The 22,712-nt window shown below is 40.4% G+C and overlaps 1 protein-coding gene across 6 annotated transcripts in view; it reads left to right on the top strand.

Annotated features, from left to right (window-relative positions):
• EVL (Enah/Vasp-like) overlaps positions 1 to 22,712 on the top strand; it is a 198,936-nt gene that overhangs the window by 95,064 nt on the left and 81,160 nt on the right. For all 6 annotated transcript variants that reach the window (XM_067555057.1, XM_067555058.1, XM_067555060.1 and 3 more), the window contains exons 2-3: positions 2,378 to 2,546; positions 14,092 to 14,269. In XM_067555057.1, the coding sequence (XP_067411158.1) occupies positions 2,378 to 2,546; positions 14,092 to 14,269 (347 nt within the window). The remainder of the gene's footprint in view (positions 1 to 2,377; positions 2,547 to 14,091; positions 14,270 to 22,712) is intronic.

Here is a 22,712-nt window from a genome sequence, read left to right as displayed (position 1 = left end):
AAGCAGATGCACTTCACTCTGCAGCCTGTTCTTGATGTCCTAAACATCTACTGACTCCAGAGAGAGTCGCTTATGATCAGCAGGTACTCAGCCCTGTCTTAGTTTGGCCTGCAGTTAATCAAACAGCTCGGGGGTTTTATAAGCAAACATATTCATTATAATGGGAGAGGGGCAGGACCATGAGTTCCATTTTGCAGCATGAACTATCCTCCCTTATAAACATCAGAAGTTGAATTATGATTTTCATAAAAACCTTTCAAACAACTGATGTTTTATGATTACTCTGCCAAGAGGTTTGACCAAGTTGTTGTTGTGCCTAAAGACCTAAAGGGTTTCAGCCCCATTATGCTATAATGAAAAATAATTAAAAGTCATTCCCTGTCCTGTGTAACAAAACAACAACAGGTGGATGGATATGGGCATATCCTTTATAAGACCTAAAGTACATAAATAAAGCATTAATTGTACCTATCATTAATGTTTCAAACTGAACGAGCTATTTCTATATGCTTCAGTAACATACCTATCGATTTTCATGCTGTGAAATAATAATAGCACATTATTCTGGATTTCTTAACTTTAGGATAATTAATGGATTATCTGCCAACATAGTGCTTGCTGTCTGTCTGTCTCTGTCTTATTTATCATACTTATCACCATCATGTGTGAGCATCTCCCATGGGTAAATATGACAACAATGAAATCTCTCTCTCCCTATCTTGATGACAAGAAATAGGACTGGGTTTTTTTTTTTCCTGGTTATTGTTTATTTCTTTACTTGGTTTTTTTAAAGACTAATGAGAAAGGTCTTCAAGTTTTACACTTTTCATTGAATAGTTGAAAATGCTTTACCGTCCCCCTACGTCAAACTAAGAAAGAGAGCTACGTATGAAGAGGCATGTAGGCATACAATTACTAGGGTGGTCATGAGCTCAGGACTTATGCTGGACATAAACCATAACAATTTCGTCTATATTTTGAAAAGACCATAGGTCTGATCTTGCACTGATGACTCATGCAAACCTCCCATTGTGCACAGGATGAGGGCCCAGATCTAAGATGATAGAAATTTCAAGCGTTTACCCTTTTCTCATGAGAGTAGCCCTAGTGACCGCAACTGCTGGGAATCCAGGGTAGCAATAGTTTAAATACTGGTTGACAGTCCAAAAATGTCAGTGATGGATGTTAAGCATTATGTTCCGTGTTTGTGTGAGCTGTATACCCCAATGATATCTGTTTCATATGACAGATGTATTTTTTTACAATAATCTGGAGGAGTTTGTCTTACAAAGCTGCTTATTCCAAGAATAAATTTCAGTGAAAGGGAAATAATGAATTCATGTGAAATTGCAGAACAAAAATAAACGTTTGCAGTAACTACCTTATAATGATTATTTACTTTAACAAGACACTTTGGTTGTTTAAAACTGCAAATGCACACTAGCACACTAGTACTAAAAGATAGAGTGCTGTCTTAGATAATGTTCAGAAAAAAAGCAACTTCTGTTATATTTCTTTAGAGGGGAAATCTTCCAACCAGAATTCCCCAAAAATACTCCAGAATTCATGTAGACATTATCTATGTTTATTTAAAATTGTTCTTCACATCCTTAGCCTCGGTTGAGAATAACTGAAAGATGTCAATCCACAGAATCTGATTTTTTTTTTTTTAATGAAATCTTGTGCTTCTTAACATTTTGGGGTACTTCAGAAAGGTGATTATTTCAGTAACTAACCTACATCTCCCCACTCCTTGATCTTTCCTTCTTTGCTGGTAAGATGAAGTAAAACTGTTTTTTAAAGAGCATGTGCATCTTCTACAGCATATTCTGGGACTTCTAAATGCGTCATCAAGTCTGAGTATTACAAACATTAGCTGGATTAGTGTAATTGATTTCTTCAGTTTACTTAACAGGGCTTTTGGTTTGAGAGTCCACTTGCTTCCAGTTTAAATTGTCTAAACCATACTCCCAATTATTTTGCTTATGAGCTACAACATATTAATAATTTTAAAGCAGATGTGAAAGGCCTCACTTGTCAACAGGTACAAATTAAATGGAGCATTAATGCTTTTTGGTTCCCTTTCTTAAAATGTTTGTGAATTAAGTTTCCACTTAGGTCTTAGTATTTGTGTGCAAGATTAAAAAAAAATCAAGAAAAATAATACACTGGAGAGAGTGTGTGCATGTGTGTTTACACATACATTTAACCATTAAAATATTAATTTGGCAGGCAAAATGCCAGCCTTCTGAGGGTTAGTAGACCAGATACACAATATATGATTTAAATGTATTTGATAGTTGTGTTTTCCTCAGAATAATTTGCAATAAGCCACACATTTACTGTATTTTATGGTTGTGTTACTTTTGTTCTCCAGCGAACAGAGTATTTGCCAAGCCCGGGCTTCAGTTATGGTCTATGACGATACCAGTAAGAAATGGGTGCCAATAAAGCCTGGACAGCAGGGATTCAGCAGAATCAACATATACCACAACACTGCCAGTAACACCTTTAGAGTAGTTGGAGTTAAACTACAAGATCAACAAGTGAGTAACTATGTCTTTTGTGTCCTGTACATTATCCTTTGATCTCTAACGATGTAATCAATTATATAGTTAATCCTACTCCTACAAAGGGTCTGTAAATTTATGCTCTGTTCCATACACTCATGTCCTGTGTAGTTTCTTGATCCAGGACTGTACCTCTATATATTACAGCTTATTTGACCTTTACATGAGAAAGGAACCTCATTAAATGTTAGGTGCAGAAGATTTTGTGTGTTCTGCCCCATTTTATTTTCCCTATTTTCTACTGAAGGCTTTACTCCCTGCTACTCCACAACTGCTCTTTACTACTCCGTCCATGGTACAAACTTTTAGTGTTCATGCCAAATAAAAGATCATTCACTCTCTGCAACTCCTGCCGCCTTGTGATGAGTAACTAAGTCCTCATATTACATTTTAAAAACCTGGGCACATATTCTGATCTCATTTACAGTGGCAACAATGGAACTATGTGGGATTTATACCATCAAAACTGAGATCAGAATCTGATCCCTAGATCAGATGGATGTCTGTCTGACATGGGGCCACTGTCAGCAGCAGTATCAGGTGTATCAGGCTAAAGTGCGATAGCATTTGTTCACAGAAACGATAACTTGATGTCTCATTCTAAATGTAATGGTCACATTCAAGTGGACAAAAACATGATTCTGTAAACTATTAAATCTATGAATTAGTCCCACTTTACCTTTTAGAACAAGAGCCTGGGAATCAGGAGTCTCTAGTTCTGTTCCTAGCCCTGTCATTCACCCGGGTGATCTAGAGCATGTCACTTAACTTCTCTGTGCCTCAGTTTCTGCTGTCTGTGAAATGTAATGATGGTTACTACTCCACTTTGAAAAGCGATCTGTGGGTGACAAGTGCTACATATTTACTCATTAGTGTTTGTTATTAGAAAATCTGATGCATCGCTGACTTCATGCTTTTAAAAGGAAAACCCCATAATTTTTTTAAAATGTAGTATGTTGGTTTTCAACTATTTACCATGTACTTTTGAAACTATTAAAATACTTTTCCTCTCTATTTTCATCCTTTTCTGGTCAGCAGAGATTTTATATATATATACACAAAACTTGAATCTTTTTCTTACATTTTGAATAGAGCTGAAACACACATGGATGCTGTGCTTAATTAGTAACATGATCAGATATCTTTGTTTATGCTTTGATATCAGTGACTGATGTCAGGATGGCTGTGGAATAATGCACAGTAATGAACTTCTACTGCCTAGCCAGCAAAGAAAGCACAAATTATTGTTTCATGTGGGCCCGGCATAATAATAGCTGTTATATTTTGTATACACATTTTTTTTCTGAACTACTTATTTATACGCCAGAGGGCTTTCTTAATCAGATTATAACAATTTAAATGTAGGACAAATTTGAGACTTGTAAATCTTGACAGTGGTGCTTTAAATGTATCACTTCGTTAGCTTTAGCCACTGAATTCGATTGTAAATGTCACTGTTTGCATGAAGTAAATAAGTAGACACAGGTGTCACCATTGAAAACATCAGAATTCAGGAGGAAAGTATTCAGGAGGAAACAAATGTAAGAATATAAAATCCATACTTCTCTACTGTTTTGAACTGTTCTGGCATTTGAAGACAAAAAATAATTGTGAAGCTACCTGGCACTAGTTTAAAATCTCTTCAGAAAATGAAAAGGTATAAAAGAAAATAGTGATTTAAAAGTGATTTCTAAAAATCCATTATAATCACAAAACCCATTGGATATAGCGTAAACTGTTATATAAGACTGGTACTAGGATCATTTCAAAGGTTTTCAGGTTCAGAATTTAAATACTTCACATCAGTCCTGTCTCTATTATCACATCTTCTGTAGTAGTTTATTACTGCAACCAAGATTTGCTATATAGTTGCATTTAACAACAAAATGACATCCAGTGCAAATTGTTCTCTATACAAATCAGTTCATGCACACTCATGTTGACTCCAGTGAATCCCATTAAAAAGTGAAGGTTTGTTATAAGTAACTATTTAGCTAGCAAAGCATGTTTTCTGAAAATGGCCAGATCCTCAGCTAGTGTAAATGAGCATAAAATGAAATCACCAGAGTTATACTGATTTATACCAACTGAGGATCTGGCCCCAAATCCCTAGCACAGTATTGCCACACAGGGTCAATTTAAACTTGTATTGCATACTGATTGGCAGGATGAGAGAGAGAGAGAGATTAACGTAATCTACGGGACATCACATTTGTCTTCTTTTAATGTCTTCAGTTTAATTTTCTCCTTATTCTACAGCTCTCAAAATCTCTTTTGTTTTAAATTGCATTCTCTGTCTTCTGCTGCGCTCCGGTTTTCCCTTTCTTGTCTTTCTCTAGCTGTTTTTTTCTTGCTTTTTCTTTGGGCTCTTTTCCTGGTTTTTGTTTAATGATATTTACAATAACTTGTCCTCATGTTCCCTACCTTTCTGTCTCTGTTTGCCTTTTTCCCTAATTGGTCACCATTGGAAAGCTCACCAAAAAGGTTCCATTCCACTAATGTGGATTTTAAGATCGTGTTGATTGAGTGTAAGCATATGTAAATTTAACAACTGGAAATGGTCAGCAGATCACTAATTGCTCTTTAAGGGTCTCATTCGCATGCTTCCCTGTGTGTGTCTCTCTTTCTCAGCTGCAACGGTTAAGTACCTATTAACAACATAGTGCAAATGAAGTCATCTGTTTCCTCTGCACAATCGCACGCATCCGTGTAGACTAATACCAACATGATCAGCCCAAAAAAGCAGCAGCAGTACAATGCGGTCACCAACTCTTTAACCACTTCCATTTAGTTAGTCATTCGCCTTGAATGTTTGTCTGCAGAATTCAGCTGCTTTTAGTTTAATTCAGATGTATGATAGAGTGATTTTTAAGTGAGGAATTTGATATCAAATGATACAGCCTAAGGAGGAGCGAGTTATTGAAATGCATATGGCAGGGCTGTGCTGAAGAAATACAGGGCAAATCAAAAGCAAATCACAGTAGTCTGGAGGATTTACATAATGCCCTGAGTTAGCAAATTAATCTACAAATTGGCCCTGGGAGAAGGTGGGACTTTTCAGAATTGACCCCTGCAAGGTTAGGCCAGCATTGCAGCTTGTACCCTGACAGCATCCTTGTGTAACATTTTTTTTTAAAATCTGCCACATTTTTTAAAATCCTGGGTGAAATTCATCCCCTGTATAAGTGGGGTATACCTTCAATAAAAGGTCCTTGCAGCAGGACTAAATTTGGCCTGTCCTGTGGAGGTATTAGTTGTTCTGAGGTTATTAGGCTATATAACCCTCTAATTTTTAGGGTGCCAATCTGGGGAAATGTTGCAAGTGCCACAATACCAAGCTGAAAGGAAATGTCCCTGTATTGTTACTGTGGTAGTGCCCACACACCAATCATAGACTGGGCCCCACTGTCCCAGGTGCTGTAAAAATCCATAACAAAAAGAGAGTCCTGCCCCAAGGAATTTACAATCTAAGAGTAATGCAAAAGGCAACAAATGGATACAACAGACAAAGAGAGTACAAGGTAACAGTGAGACAAACCTGGCCATTATGAAAAGCGATAGTGGCATTGAAAGATGGAAAATATAATATGGATATAAAATATTTTTCACACAGTTCAGAATTAAGCTGTGGAACACATTGCCACAAGATGTCACTGAGGACAAGAGATTAGCAGGATTTAAAACAGAGTTGGACATTTATGTAGGTGATAAGATTATCTGATGTTTCAACAGTAAATATTAAAAAGGATGTGTGATGGGGTGTACAGATCCTGTGCCGCAACAGTTACAAAAAGGTTAATGGACAAAACAACTACTTCCCCACCTGCAGCTAATTATATGACCAACAGCAGGTGGGATAAAAGGCTGCAAGCAGAGGGGGGCTGCTGTCAGGTGTCTGTGGAGGACTCTGCACCAGCCACAAACTCAATGAAGACAGAAAGTGGTCTAGGGAGTCAGCAGTGAGTCTGAGGAAAGAGACTGTAGCATCTTAGTAATACAGGGTCCCTGGCCTGGAACACAGAAGAGAGGGGAGGGTCTGGGTTCTGGTACCTGCCTCCAAGGAAGGGGATAGAAAGAAGACCTCCTGACACAAGAGGACAAAGACTACTGAATTAGGTTGGGGCTGAAGACCTGACATAAGCTCATAGGACTGTTTGTTTGGACTCTTTATTATCCTGAAAAGGGTGGAGCCCTATAAGTAACCTAACAGGAGGGCTGAGTTGTGAGAAGGAGCAAACCACCCCAGCCTCAGAGTGGCCATTGATGGGGATACCAGAGTTAAAGAGGCTTCTACACCATGCCCGGCCCTGAGGGGGGCATACCAGCCGGTTAGTGACCCTTCTACAAGGGGAAAAAGGGTTTTTAGAGGGATCTAAACTGTCATGCTTCAAGACTGAAAGTTAAACTCTAACTAATGGGTGTTAAAGAAGAACCTTTCCTGGTTGGCTATAGCTTTCCTGGTTAATCCATTGCTGTTTTCTGCAAGATTTGTTGCACTTTCCTGTGGCACAGCTGCTGGTCTCGTCTAGTGTGGCAGATCCTATGTTCTGACATATGTAATTCTAGAGGAAATGTCCCATAGGAATTTTATAAAAGCTGTGTTCCAAACAGATTTTTATTTATGTGTTTATTTTATTTGCTACTTTGAAGCATCCAGCTTTCCATTTCAGAGTTCTCCTTATGATCTAACCGCGGATTCTGCACTGCCTTCATTCTTTCAGCAATAGGCAAAGCAGTCCCGTATGTGCTTTATTCAAAAACTGATTAAGGAGGCAAAATTAAATTCTTGCCACTCCTTTTCTTTTCATGTTAAGGGGGGGCACCCTTTGGAGCATGAGGACAGGTTGTATACTTATTCTCCTGCGTGTTTGTTTTGCAGGTAGCCTAGAAAGTGCCAGTATTTCAAGAGTTAATGTGGGCAAAGGAGTTCAGAATTCTGTCTGTCCTCCAAGAGAAGTGGTTAAACCCTCAAAGTGAAGGCAGCATTCTGAACTCTTTGGCCCACGTGGGATTAAAATGCTCTGAGGTGCAAACTAAACAGTTTATCTGCATTGATAAATCATTTATTTGAGCGGCCATTTACAATTTTTATCTGTAATTATGTTGGTCACCAAATGCTCCACCCCCTTTAGTGCACTTCATATATGTACCGTCCTGTCCCTGGACACAAAAGCTGTCTGCAGTTGAGGAGGACGGAGTGTTCAGAGTCAAGAGAGAGCCATACAGTCTTCCGGATGCTTTTTTTTCAAAGGCCATGGCTGTGCCTCCCTGACTTCAGTTAGTCAGAGACAGCTGGAAAGCTTCATTTTTTAAAAATTGGTAAATGGGAAAAATTCTGGCTTGGTGGCCCAGACATAAAACCCCTTTCACTCTCTACAGACCGGTTTCACCATGAATGTTTCAGGGCAAACTCATCTATATTGCCCTGCCTAAACCCAGAGGAATTATCTATAAGATGGGCAAGTAGTTCAGTCTCTGTGTTATTCAGGCATTGCCCCCTCTTTGCTGTATCTGCCATCTAGTGTCAGTAATTGTGGTCATGCAGAACTGGATTGATACTGTTAATTTGTTTCCCATAGGCAACTGAGCAGCCTTGTGACAGCAACCGGGGTGGGGGGCAAGCAATAATTGGCGGGGAGGCACAGAGCTCCTTCGGCCCGTGCGGCCCTGGCGAGGAGGGCATGAGGGTAGATACACAGTGTTCCCCTCCAAAAATGCTGGAGTTTAAATTCCTGCACATGCCACTGACAGCAACAGACTTCATTCACTAGATCAGAGGTGAAAGGTTCTGGGTCCCAGAACCAATCCCTTAAGCAATCTAAATGACCAGCAGGGTGATTTTTGGTAGGGGTTTTGTTTTTTTAGTTATTATTCTTGTTTGTTTTATTTTATTTGTATTACAATAGTGCCTAGGAACACCAGTCATGGACCAAAATCCCATTAGGCTAGGCACTGTTCAAGCACAGAACAAAAAGACAATCCCTGCTCCAGAGAACCAATAATCTAGGTATGACATATATTCCTAAGGCATACATCACTGCAGTATTTGGGAAAAAAGGATGCTTATTAAAAATAATTAAAAAAAAGAAGATATGGCATAATTGCCCATGTTGCTTCTATTCAAATAAGCTTGTCAAATAAAATTCCCTGTGGTGAATCCTGCATGCCAATCTGAAAATGCTGCTATGATAGGAATTACAGAATATCTACAATGAGAGCTCCAGATCCACCACGTTCTAAAGGGGACAGTGCTGATTGTAAACTACCTTGTTGTGCTCTGATTCTGGTCTTTTTGTAGTTCTCTAGCTGGCCAAATCATTATCTGTACTTAGAAAGAGGAAAGCTTAAAAACACAGCTACCCACAGATACGTGTTTGAAACATCACCTCAAATGGCTACGTGTCCTGTTTCTGATCTCTCACAACTGTGAATCAGGAGTTTCTCCAGTGAAGTCAGTAGAGTTACACTGGTGACAAAGTAATGTGAGATCAGAATTGTGCCCATGGTGATTAAAGTGTAGGTTTAATAATGATTTTCACTTGATATTGGGTCTTGAACCATTCACTAAGCACCAAATACATTGAACATAAAGGATATGTCTAGAGCTAACAAAGAAAGTTCAATTTTAGGTTAATTTCCAGTGTCTGGGTACAGTGGAAGCAATGTTAAGGAAGCAGTGATTGTATCATTAGTTACCCACTAAAGTAATACATGTCTTTGAACTGCTTTTTTTTATTTTATGTAAATTCTATATATGATTATCAGATGTCTGCTAAATATTTTTTTTGGAAGACTGTGTCATCCTAAAAAATGGTAATGGAAATGTGTGGAAAGCAGGTACTGTGCTTATACATTGACTACTTTTCTAATATTTTTCAACCAGTTAAATTCTTTTCATCCACTGAAATGTCAAAGTTCTTAGAGCGATGAGTCATCCATCTGTGAAATTGACTTTTTTTAAAAAACCGAAAACCATTTTTGACTCAAAGTGAAGAAAAAGTTATCAGAAACTAATTAAACAGAAGTATAATTAATAATCTAATGAATTACACACAGTTATTAATAATATTCTAATAATACCTAATAGTTAAAGAGAACCAGATAGATCACGTCTGCATTTTGAGAAAGATTTGCAGCCATGTGTCTAGAAACAGACATAGGAAGTGACCATAACCTTTGTATTGCTAAATTGAAGCAATTGAAGTTTAAAGAGGATGAAGAAGGTTAAAAAGAAGAACACCCTTCAGCAGCACAGTTGAAAGATCCAAATATAAAAAAGTGCTTTTCAGCTTGAACTGAAGAACAGATTCAGTGTTCTAATGGAGTCAACTGAAGAAAACAAGACCGTGATACTCGGTGGGAAAACATCAGAGTGCCGTCTAGAAAGCGCAAAGACAGTCCTAATACCAACAAAATCTAAAGGGGAAGAATGGTTTAACAATGCTACTTGGGCAACAATGATAAAGAGAAGTAGTATAAAGTAAAAATACATACGAATGCTAGGATGTGTGAAGACATAAGCAAGTGGGAAGGAGAATACAAAATTCTACAAAGAGGAGTAAAAGGGTGGAGTAGTAGAAAGGATGAAAAGACATACATTGATAGAAAATGTCAAGAGGCTAAAGATGCTAGCCAAAGAGGTGACCTTACAACCTTGTATAAAACAGTTAGACAGCCAACAGGAAACTTTAGCAGACCTGAACGCCTTGTGCAAATGGAAAGACTCTAAGTGCAGAAGAAGAGCAAAGGAAAAGATGGGCAGAACATTTTTAGGATGTTTTAAATAGACCAAGACCAAGCAAAGCTCCTGAAATACATGATGAAGACCTAGCAATAGAGCTTGATATTGATTTAGGAGCCATTTCAGTGGGAGAAGATAGAAAAGCCATTAGTAAACTAAAAAATGAGACAGCAGCTGGAGAGGATAACATAACAGAAGCAATGGTTAAAGCAAGTGATGAAACAGCCTTCCAGACTTTCCTTGTGTTTTTTGGATAGAATATGGAATGAAGAAAACACCTTAACCCAAAGGAAGAGAAGCCATAGTAAAATTGCTAAAGGGTGACCTTACCTATTGCAATACCTGGAAAGGAGTCCTATTACTTTCAGTGCCTTGGAAAATCATATGCAAGGTCATCTTGGAACATACCAAGAAACAAATAGATCTCCAACTTAGAGAGGAACAAGCAAGTTTGAGACCACTGACGAAAGACACATTGTTGTTCCCAAACATATTATAGAATTAAGTGTGGAGTGACACATGCACGCTTGTGATAAATTTTATAGATTTCTAAAAGGCTTTTGACGGTATACACAGAGTCTTTGGAAAATTATGGCGCGTCATGGAACACCAACAAAAATAATTAGAATTATAACGGATCTCTACAGTAATGCTGAATGTGCAGTCAGAGATGGTGAGAACATGAGCCAGTGGTTTGTAATGACAGCTGCAGTAATGCAAGGGTGTTTTATGTCCCTCTATTTTGCATTGGTCATTGACTTTGTAACGGCAGAAGGCAGCCAAGGAATTTTATGGATGAATGTACTGAATGACCTTATTTTTGCTGATGACATTTCTCCTTAGCACAATACATCACTTACTGGAAGAAAAGGATCCAGCTTTTGGCAAACATAAGAAAACAATTTTGTTTGTTTATCAACAAGGGGAAGACAAAATATATGGTTATCAATGTCCCAAAAACAACCATCAGTCATTTTACCTGTGCAGGCAATGAGATATGCAATGATGGTGACACCATGCTATGTGTCAAGCAATAAATAGCAAGAGCAGCAAACAACTAGCACAAACTTGAAAATATTTGGAAAGGTATCATGATTGACACTGATACAAAAATACAATTCTTTAACACCAACTTCATGTCTGTCCTCCTTTATGGAGCAGAATCATGTTCATTTATGACAGAAATTGATGATAATTACAAAGTAAATGCCTGCGGAATATCTTCAGAGTCCATTAAAAAGAGTTTCTTGAACATCAGAAATTCTAAGTAGAGCAAACCAACCTAAAGCATCAAACTTGGTAAGAAGGTGACAGTGGTCACATTTAGGATACCTTTAAAGATGCCACCAACTTCCACATTAGGTGAGAACATGGACACTACATGGGAAGAGAAAACAGGGAAACATTGTGCAGAACAGAAAAAGAAGCCAGATCCATCAACATGACACTCAGAAGCCTGAAGAGACCAGCCCAAAACTGATATAAATGGCAGAAACTGGTGGATGCCTATGTACCTGAGGGTGCAGGAGGATAAAGAAGGAAGGGAAGAACACCTAATATGAACATAGCACTTTCTGTCTCCAAAGAACTGTAAATCATTGGCTAATTAATCCTGCTGTTAGTATTATTTGTATCTCCCTAACTCCAAACTACTGCTTTCAAACTCTGAGAAATGTGGGATGTCTGGCTCACTTGTTGGTGCTGTAGGTAAGCCTGGAGTAAATTTTCACTGCAGAGTTGCAAACACTTTAGAAGGAGTATTTAGGACAGGCCAGTCTGCTTATATTTTACATTATTGTTGGAAATGCAGAAGAGACAAATCAATAGGCTTGTCTGTTTGCTGGATATATCTACTACAGTAGATAAGGCTGGAGATGTAGTTAAGAGATTTAAAATCTCTGCAGGTATCTCAGAAGTGGATGCATTTTTTCTGACCTGCAACTAGAGCAATTAGGGCCCAATCCACACACACTCAGGTCAACAGAATGAGATGTCTCCTCCTTCCCCCCACCCCCCAATCTGCAGCTCACCTCCTAACCACTAATGAGTTACATATTTTAAGTTTCCCTTTTGTGGGCAAAGTTTTCACCCACAGAATCATGCCTGTAATTGCATCACTGGCACAAATCTTGGCAGCAGAGCATGAGTGTGAATCAGGCAGCTAGAGTTGCAGATACTCTGATTTACATCTGTAAGAAGGGAAGCTTCTTAAAAATTTACGCCAATGCTTCCCTCTGTATACACCCTTGCTGCACAAGGCACTTAGGGGGTTATTTAATTATCTGACACCACAGTATTATTTTCCAATAGCCCTTCCTGTTGAGGGGGCTGCCAAAACATCTCTGCTTTCTGCTCCCTTGGTCTTCTTTTCTCATTTCTGTCTAAATACTTTGTCATGCTGTCCCGTGCACTTACAACGGTCTCCCAGACAGTGTGCTGCAACCTCCCTCCCCCTGACTCCTGCAAGTCACTTCTCATCACTCAGTGGTGAACTTGATTCACATATGAACTAATCTAAACCCCATTGAAGAAAGACTCCCATTGACTTCAGTGTTTTCAATTGGGATTATAACCTGGGGTTTGGTTGTGCCCATTGTAAAGCTGGGGTCAAAATAGCCCTTGCTGTGTGGGCCAGCTATGAAGTTCAGACCCAGATTTGCAATGCTTGAATGTTTGGAATTGTTCTTATCCAGGACATAGTTTCAGTCTTATCTCTCCCCCAGCACCACCTGTTTGGTAGAGAGAGAACCTCCACTGGCCACACTGGTATTTTTAATGGCACTGTAACGTTGGACTGTGAGCCCTCAGGATTGGGGATTTTTATTTTGTCCCTTATGTTTTTCCTGTCCTGCCAGTGCCAGTGTAGCCCACTGGTGAGTGTGCATTATAGGTTCCCCTCTGTGCACAGTCCACAAAGTATATGAGTCTATTATGGCTTCAATTAGTGACCCTTGACTATATAGCTCAAGCTATAGCAATCCATGTTTTTAGCTTTGGAGATTCCCAGTTCAATCCCTGATGTGTCAGCCAAGATGGAGACCATCATATTATGACTACGAATTAAACTGTTGCAAATCATTTTAGTTTGTCTCTGAGCACAGCACTTGACAGCTACTTCTTTAGGAGAAGAAAAAGATCAAAATCAACAAAAAGATGTAAGCGTTTCTCTCCCCACCTCATTAAATGCCAATTTATTTCTGTAGCCATGAGTGGCAGCTACAGAACTTGCAGCAAGGCAGCCGGTGGAGGTGGACACTCTGAGTCCTCTGGTACTATCAGTGCTTGTCTAATTCTAGACAAAACAACCCCCTCCCCCCTCCACTTGAGAAACTGGTAGTAGCTCAGAGCAGGTGGGAGGACCAAGCTGGGCCTGTGGCATCGGCTCAAACATTTAGCATGTTGTGGAGGAGGATGAGTGCCAATGAATCAGTCACTCCCTTTTTCTAGCAACTGTGGATGATTGCTCCCCAGAGGTTGCCAGCAGGTGCTGGCACCAAATCAAAACACCTGTCTGCCACATGTGCACAACTGTCTGGTGGAGCTTTTGAGGGAAGTATGAGCAGGTCACAGATTTTTCAGGTTGAGCCCACGTGCCCCGACACTGAATTGAACAATTCTAAATCTCATCAGCAGATATGTGAGGTGTCAAAACTCACACTTGCTCACCTTGTTCTGGAAGGTACATACATTTTGCCATTACAGACTTGGACTGATCCTTATCTTTTCTTTCCTGTTCGGGAGTTGAATATGTGTAAAGTTCATCTATATCTCAAATTGCAGGTTGTGATTAATTATTCAATTGTGAAAGGACTGAAGTACAATCAAGCAACACCCACCTTTCATCAGTGGCGTGACGCACGGCAAGTCTACGGCTTGAACTTCGCAAGCAAGGAAGAGGCTACCACATTCTCCAATGCCATGTTGTTTGCACTGAATATCATGAATTCACAGGATGCAGGTATGAGCAGTCACTTTGTTCGGCTCTTTTGTAATCTTTCTGCTAACCTGTGATGCTTGCTGTCAGGATTTACGTACCTCCGTCACATGATGCAGGTACACCCACTATCTCTGCCGTGCCAAAATAAATAAGCAGAAAAGTGTAATTTACTTTCTTTGTAGAGGGTCTTTAATTGCACCAACAGTTGCTGTGGTAGGCACTATGTCTATTCATATGCTTTGCTTTTCCTTCTTTCTTTCCATTTTTCATGGAGTCTAGTCCGTGTCAAGAGATTAGGGGCAAATTCTGCCATCCTTACACTGCACAGTACCTTACTGGGCAGGTAACTCCAGTTATTTATACGAAACTACTGGTGGGCTATTGTATAACTTAATGTGAGTAAGAGTGGCAGAATCAGAATCTAAACAAACAAAACCTAGAGCAAAGCTGCAACATCTCATAAAACTTTACGTGTAGAACTCGGAGTTTGTATTTCTTCAAGTATCTTACCTGTCAGTTACAAACACTGACCATGCTGGACTACCTGCCTAGCATAGAGGGTATGTATATGAGCAGGATGTGGCTTCTGGTTATGGAACACAGTAAGGGCCAAAATTTAAACCTTGGCTTATGCTGTTAGTAGTAGTGTATTGCACTGCAGTTCAGCCTTGTAGGGGAAAGTAATTGCTTCATCATCCTCAGAAGGATCGAGGCATAAATTCTGCCTTTTTCAGCCCAGGGGGAGTGGAGGGCTATGCTACAGCAGGAGACTGCAGGAGGAATTCTGGCTGACTCAGCATTTCTTCCCCCTCACACAAGCACCCTGCTGCAGGACCTGGCACAGTTTGACTCTGAATGCCTCCAATACCAGGTCTTATGTTGTGTATATGTGAGGACCTTCAATTCAAAGAAGGGCAAAAGTGAAACATAATTTTGGTCACATGATAAGATCTCAACCAATTAGATTGTGTTTTAGAAAAATCACGTGAAATTGCAAGCCCATTAGCAAGGTTTTTTAATGAATCTGTAAACTCTGGGATTGTAAATGACTGGAGAATTGCTAACATAGTTCCTATTTTTAAGAAAGGGGAAAAAAGTGATCCGGGTAACTACAGGCCTCTTAGTTTGACTTCAGTAGCATGCAAGACCTTGGAAAAAATTTTGAATGAAAAAGTAGTTAAGGACATAGAAGTTAATGGTAATTGGAACAAAATACGACATGGCTTTACAAAAGGTAGATCGTGCCAGACCAATCTGATCTCCTTTTTTGAGAAGATAACAGATTTTTTTAGACAAAAGGAATGCAGTGGATTTAATTTACCTAGATTTCAGTAAGGCATTTGATATGGTTCCATATGGGGAATTATTAATTAAATTGGAAAAGATGGGGATTAATATGAAAATTGTAACGTGGATAAGGAACTTGTTAAAGGGGAGACTACAATGGGTCATACTGGAAGGTGAACTGTCAGGCTGGAAGGAGGTTACGAGTGGAGTTCCTCAGGGATCGGTCTGGGGACCAATCTTATTTAGCCTTTTTATTACTGACCTTTGCACAAAAAGTGGGAATGTACTAATAAAGTTTGCAGATGACACAAAGTTGGGAGGTATTGCCAATACAGAGAAGGATCGAGATATCATACAGGAAGATCTGGATGACCTTGTAAACTGGAGTAATTGAAATAGGATGAAATCTAATAGTGGAAACTGCAAGGTCATGCATTTAGGGACTAATAACAAGAGTTTTTGCTATAAGTTGGGGACTCATCAGTTGGAAGTGACAGAGGAGGAGAAGGATCTGGGTGTATTGGTTGATCACAGGATGACTATGAGCCACCAATGAGATGTGGCCGTGAAAAAAGCTAATGTGTTCCTAGGATGCATCAAATGAGGTATTTCCAATAGAGAGAGAGAGGTATTAGTACCGTTATAAAAGGCGCTGGTGAGACCTCATCTGGAATACTGTGTGCAGTTCTGGTCCCCCATGTTTAAGAAAGATGAATTCAAACTGGAACAGGTGCAGAGAAGGGCTACTAGGATAATTCGAGCAATGGAAAACTTGCCTTATGAGAGGAGACTCAAAGAGCTTGGCTTGTTTAGCCTAACCAAAAGAAGGTTGAGGGGAGATATGATTGCTCTCTATAAATACATCAGACGGATAAATATCAGGGAGGGAGAGGAATTATTTAAATTCAGCACCAATGTGGACACAAGAACAAATGGATATAAATTGGCCATCAGGAAGTTTAGACTTGAAATTAGACGAAGGTTTCTAACCAACAGAAGAGTGAAGTTCTGGAATAGTCTTCCAGTGGAAGCAGTGGGGACAAAAAACCTAGCTGGCTTCAAGACTGAGCTTGATAGGTTTATGAAGGGAATAGTATGATGAGACAGCCTAATCTGGCAATAACTGATGTTTGACTACTAGCGGTAAATATGCTGGTGGCCTATGATGGGATGTTAGATGGGGTGGGTTCTGAGTTACTACAGAGAGAGAGTCTTGCCCACATGCTAGGGTTTAGCTGATTGCCGTATTTGGGGTCGGGAGGGAATTTTCCCCCAGGTCAGATTGGCAGAGGCCCTTTGGTTTTTTTGCCTTCTACTGTAGCATGAGGCACAGGTCACTTGCTGGTGGATTCTCTGTATCTTAAAGTCTTTAAACTATGATTTGAAGATTTCAGTAACTCAGTCATAGGTTAAGGGTCTGTTATGGGAGGGGGTGGGTAAGGTTCTGTGGCCTGTGTTGAGCAGGAGATCAGACTAAATGATCATATCGGTTCCTTCTGACTTTAAAGTCTATGAGTCTATAATTGAAGGCTGTAATGATGAAGCCACGGTAGTCACTGGTGTTAATTGCCTTTTTTTTTTTTTTTATGAACCTGGTTTTCCTCCAAAACTTCCTCATCTTCCATTGAAAGTGTCTTATGTTTGTTGTCTAGCCAGAGTGCAGTGTTTTTGCAAAGTATGACATTATTCAATGAAGGTGCCTTGGAGACAGGAGAGTTTCAAAAATGAGAGGTTTTTTTGCTTTTGGTTATTTAATTTTAATATATTTTAAAATGTTTCAGATAGAAACTCCAAAACTGTGTTCTAAGTTAGTTGTCATCAGTGAGAACTAGTGTCTCTAATAGCAATGCATATTTTAGGAAAGAAATTGTTAAATGTATTCATTACCAAACTTTGAAACCTTGAAAATTCTGTCGGGGGCCAAATGCTCAACTGGCCTTCTTTCCATTCGTGGACACACCCTACCTGCACACTTTAAAATCTCTTTTGCATATGGGAAAATCCATTAGGAGAAATAGATTTTTCAGTACAAAATCCAACAGTTATGCAAACATAGGCGTTAACGCTGCTCAAGGGCATGTACAGGGGTTTCCAACTTTAAAAAGCAGGAGTGCGATGTGCGCGCGCACAATTTTCACACACACACAGGTAGAGGCCACGTACTGAAATTTAGGCCCAAAATCTTTACTGCAAAGTAGAGATTCTCTCTGGAAATTGTAATCTAAATATAACACATGGAGAAGATGTAAGCACAATGCATCGGCACCTCCTGTTGCTCATACTAGACATGGATGTGCTATTTTTAGAGTTTGCTTGCCTCATCCATCAGTTTCCTGACACTATTATTTTGGTGTCTGCAAGGCCTGCTGTGGTTTGTTCAAGGTTTTGGCTTCAGCTACTGCTACCCTCTTAGCTCAAACATCGGCTTGTATAGACTAAAATTAATCATGAAGACTTGTAAAGAAAAACTGAGAATATATCATGCCATTAGAAGAAGCAGAGCCAGTTTATTTTAACTGGAGTGAAATTTTGGAAAAGACAAAGCTGAGAGTCAGCCTTCAAAGCAATGATGTGTTCTCTGAATGACACACATTCTTAAATTTAGAATGAAAAAAATTATGGCATTCAGAGTTTTTCAGCAATAAAAGTGAACTCTTAGTCAGTGCTGACTTTTGAATAAATGAGGAGTAATGTCAAATAAATAAATAGATATGAAGTACCAGGGAGAAATATAATTGAATCCCCCTAGTCTCTTCACTTGTGCATGCCATGGAGCTGCTATCTTCAGAGAAGCACCAGAATGTATCCAAAGGACTGTGCAGTGATGGAATTTTAAAATTCCATAGGACTTGTCTTGTTGTGCAGAGTGAATCTCATTGTATGACAATGAGTTTCTGATTTTAAAAAAAAAGACATCCTTCTCCCACAGGTCAAATGGTGTTTCTTCAGAAAGTACACAGTGTGGGTTGCATTTTCAGACTCACATAGAAGGAAATACTAAACCAAAACCCCAGACAGCAACAATTGGGTTAAACATCTAGATCTAAACTTGCACATGGCTCTTGATTCTGATAACAGTTTGTAACCGCCTCCTGGATGGATTATGTGCAGGAATTGCACCTGGCACTTCTTGATCTAAAAATATGAGCGTCTTCCACTATACTTAAAGGACTAATTCCCATAGCCAACTCCATAAGCCTCTTATGGGGACCAACCCCTAGAAAGGGACTAAGCCCAACACTGTGTTGATGTGGGTTACATGTTGAGATAACCAGTTAGATCCACAAACTGGGGAAAGTTGAAACAAAAATCCTAATCTAAATTTTGTGCCTGGCGTTTAGTTCTGTAATGGGTGAAATCAAATGCTTGGATATAAACTCCAAGGCTTTCTCCATCTTTAGTGTGTACATAATTCCCAGTATTATAATGGGAGCTGTGTTCTTAAACCCTCCTTTCAACTCCTTCAAAATGTACAACTGAGAGTGCTCGGTGTTCACGACAGTAATTGTATATGGTAGGGAGCATGCTACAAGCATTCTAACCAACACTTGTTCCTAACAAGCACCATCCAGCCTTCAGACTAGTTGATTGTAGTCAGTCTGAATCATGATTGTTTACTTGTCAATGCTTTTATATGCCTCATTACTTTGATTTCCTTATGTCTCCCTTTATTCTGTTCTCCATCATTGTGCTAGAAAATAAAAAGCTGGTCCTAAGCTATACAGCAAAATTAGCAGAACTGATACCACTGACTTGCTTATAATAATTCCCACACTTAATGTTGTTAGTGGCACCATTTATTAAGACTATTAAGATGACAAATGGATTCCTATTAAACTACTGCCTTTCATGAGCATCCACTTCACAGAGAGAAGTCAAACTTATTTCCTGGCATGAGTTACATCGTGCAATAACTGCCCCTGGCTGCTCCTTGTCATTTACAGCCTAAGTGTTCAGGAGGCAGAGTGGAGCACCCCTTCTCACCCACCTCCAGGTATCCTATGAGGAGCATTTCCTGTTACCCCAGCCCTATGGGTCTTTAATACGTATCATACCAAAGGCATGTCTGGTGCTTTACGAATAGATAAAAAGACAAGGTCTCTGAGCCTTAGAGATTACAGTCTACATTAGATCAATAACGTAACAGCAGCAGAAGACAGTGGGTAGGGCAGGAAGGGGTTAGGGAAGACATCAGCAAGCAAAAGGGGGCAAATTAATCCCTGGCACAACTGTAGAGATTTCAGTGGCGCTTCAACCAGAGACGAATTTAGCCTGAGAAGGGCAGTTATTTCCACGGTGCTAGACTACACCTTTAGGCCTAACTGTGCATTTGGGACACTGCATGGCTGCACTGCCTAGCAGGGAAATCCGAGAGTCACATTTCCTTCCCTACTCCTCTCTTGCTCTGGGGAGAAATAAGTTGCTGGTGTGGGGAAGAGCAGTCACAGTCATGGCTTCACCCCCTCCTCACTTATTTGTTTGCAGGTGGAGTCTCGGGCGTGCAGTCTGTTCTCTCTCCCCATCTCTGAAGCATCCCCATGGCACAGCCAGAGTAGATCCTATAAGAACCACACAGGGGAATTGAGGAGGTGGCTTTACTGCCCTGCCTGACTATTTGGTTTCACATCCTTATGACGGGGGACTCAGGGGGGCTTTCTGGTTTTAATAATTTGGTATCATTTGGAGAAAAATGAAGACTGGTTTATTTTTGGTGTGGCCTGGTAGTTTCGTGTTTTGTGTATGTTATGGGATTGCTGTCTCCTTTTTGATGTAAGTGTCTGGAGCGTCCTGATAGGTGTCTCATCCTTCCTGTTGTTTTACAAAAGCTAGAGAATCAATAAAATATTTATTTTTCTGAATTTAAATGCTACATGAGGCGTATTGCTGGAGGGTCTCAGGGATGGAGTGTGTGTTAGAAAGGATTGGTAGACAGGCACATAAGATCAGACTGTTCTGAGCATAGGGGGCAGCCTGGAGGAAGGCACAAGAACAAGAATAGAAGAATGGGTTCAAAGGAAGTGACTAGGAAATGACTTCCACTGTAGAAAGCAGTTTCCTTCTCTTGTGTGTATATATATGCCTTACACCACACACACATGCATAGATAAATATATGGATAAATATATCTCTATGGACGGTGTGTACAGTTTTGGCACACATCAGCACGTAGCACAGAGATGGCTCTAACTCAGGTTACCAATACAATTTGTGTGGGGATGTTCCTCACTTTTTTTTTTTTGAGTAGGGTTTCTGCTGGCAGCTCTTTTTCTTTTACACCATTCCATGGATGTCATTCCACATGCACTTCTACAGCACCCTTCCCCGTGGGCTGGATCCCAGGGAGTTTTCAGAATTTAGGATCCTTTTCAGTCCCTCATCTTTTCAGCATGACTCCTCTTCCCCTGGCGTTGCACTCTGTTCCAGGAATGGCTGCATTTCAATGTGATGTGGGAGTATGGCTTGGAAAGTACTTTGGGATCCTGAAGAATGAGAAGCATGATATCAGTATAAGAGATTAATCTGTCAGGTTCCATGTACACTGGCAAACGTGCAGGATGTGACATGAAATCTCTCCCATTCATCTAAGTATTTGTGAGGCACCCAGATGTCCTGATTTTATAGGGACAGTCCTGATATTCAATGCTTTTTTCTTATATTGGCGGCTATTAGCCCCCCATCCCCTGTCCCGATTTTTCACACTTGCTACCTGGTCCCCCCTGGTCACAGGGTAGCTGGTCGCTGTGGATAGACTAAGCCCAGCACCCCCTGAACAAAAGTAGGTGAGTCCAATCCAGCCATTTAATGAGGGTTAGGCTACACCTGGGCCAATAGGTGCTGCCGCATCCCCTGTCTTGAAGTGATTTCCATTACATTCAGGGTTTACAGTTTGGTTCAATGGTTCTCAGCACCCCCACTATAAAAATTGTTCCAGCACCCCTGCCTGGGCCTATACAGGACTGTTAGGGGGCAGTTAGAGGAGGGATGGCTTGTGACAGGCTGTGCCCTGGGGAGGGAAAGCCACACCAGAGTGGCGCTAACTCCTATAGTAGGACCCCTGGCGGAAGAGGGCCAGCTGCTCACAGTGACAGCCCTGGTCAGAATTGGGAACCTGCCAGAGGCACCTGAGAGGGGTGAAGCAGAGACCTGAAAACAAGGACTTAGTTAAGACTGTTTTTCTATATGGTAGCAGGCTTCTGCTAAGAAAATAAACCTCCTTGCAAGAGGCTGAGGGCAGTTCTACACTGCCGGCAAAATTCAGCGGCAGTCAACGGGAGTTATGCAAGCTACTCTGCGTAGCTTGCGTAACTCCCGTGACTTCGTAACTTCCTTTTAGCGTGCTGTCTGCACTGTGCTGCGCCGACGGGAAATGCGTTCCCATCGGTGCAGCGCTACACTTAGGTGGTTTTAATGGATCGACTTCCAGATCGATTGAGCATGTCTTCACTGCTGCTCAATCGATCAAGAGAAATCGATCGGACGGCAGCGAATTTGCCGCTGTCAGCGTGTACATAGCCTAACTGGGATTTTCCTCTGCATGTCTGGGGAGCAGTATGGTACCTCCTATCCTCTGCTGGACTTCCTTCCTTGTTTGCCCCTTCCTCCTAGAAGAAGACTGGAAGTACTGTTGGGTACCTGAGAGCAACCCTCAGCATGTGCCTGAAGATCAGTTCATGGCATGGCTGGTAGTGATAAAAGGGGAGGGGAACAGTGTATACATAGACATAGATTTAAATAGATGTACACAGTGTATACATAGACATAGATTTAAATAGATGTACACAGTGTATACATAGACATAGATTTAAATAGATGTACACAGTGTATACATAGACATAGATTTAAATGCTTCCAACCAACAGAAAAATTATCCTTGGGCATTAGGCCTGTGTGCACGTGTAACTCACTGGTGAGTGTGTGTTTCAGTTCCCCTCTGTGCCCAGTCTGTAGAGGATAGGTGTCTGTTTCAACTCCTACCTACGGAGTTTTGAGTTTTGTAACTCAAGCTGTTAGCTATTCGTGCTTTTATCTCTGGAGGTCCCCAGTTTGATCCCTGGTGTGCTGGCCAAGATGAGGGCTGTCACACAAGCCCATTGTCCCTGCTTCTCAGGTATTCACTTCCTCCCTCCTTGTGACAGCACAGAGAGCCACTTTGAAGGGCGTCTTTGCAGCATCCGTG

Source organism: Emydura macquarii, unplaced genomic scaffold, assembly GCF_026122565.2.
Source record: "Emydura macquarii macquarii isolate MOO-44397 ecotype Brisbane River unplaced genomic scaffold, CSIRO-AGI_Emac_v2 contig_1551, whole genome shotgun sequence".
Classification (NCBI taxonomy): domain Eukaryota; kingdom Metazoa; phylum Chordata; order Testudines; family Chelidae; genus Emydura; species Emydura macquarii.
This window is presented reverse-complemented; position numbering and strand designations above follow the sequence as displayed.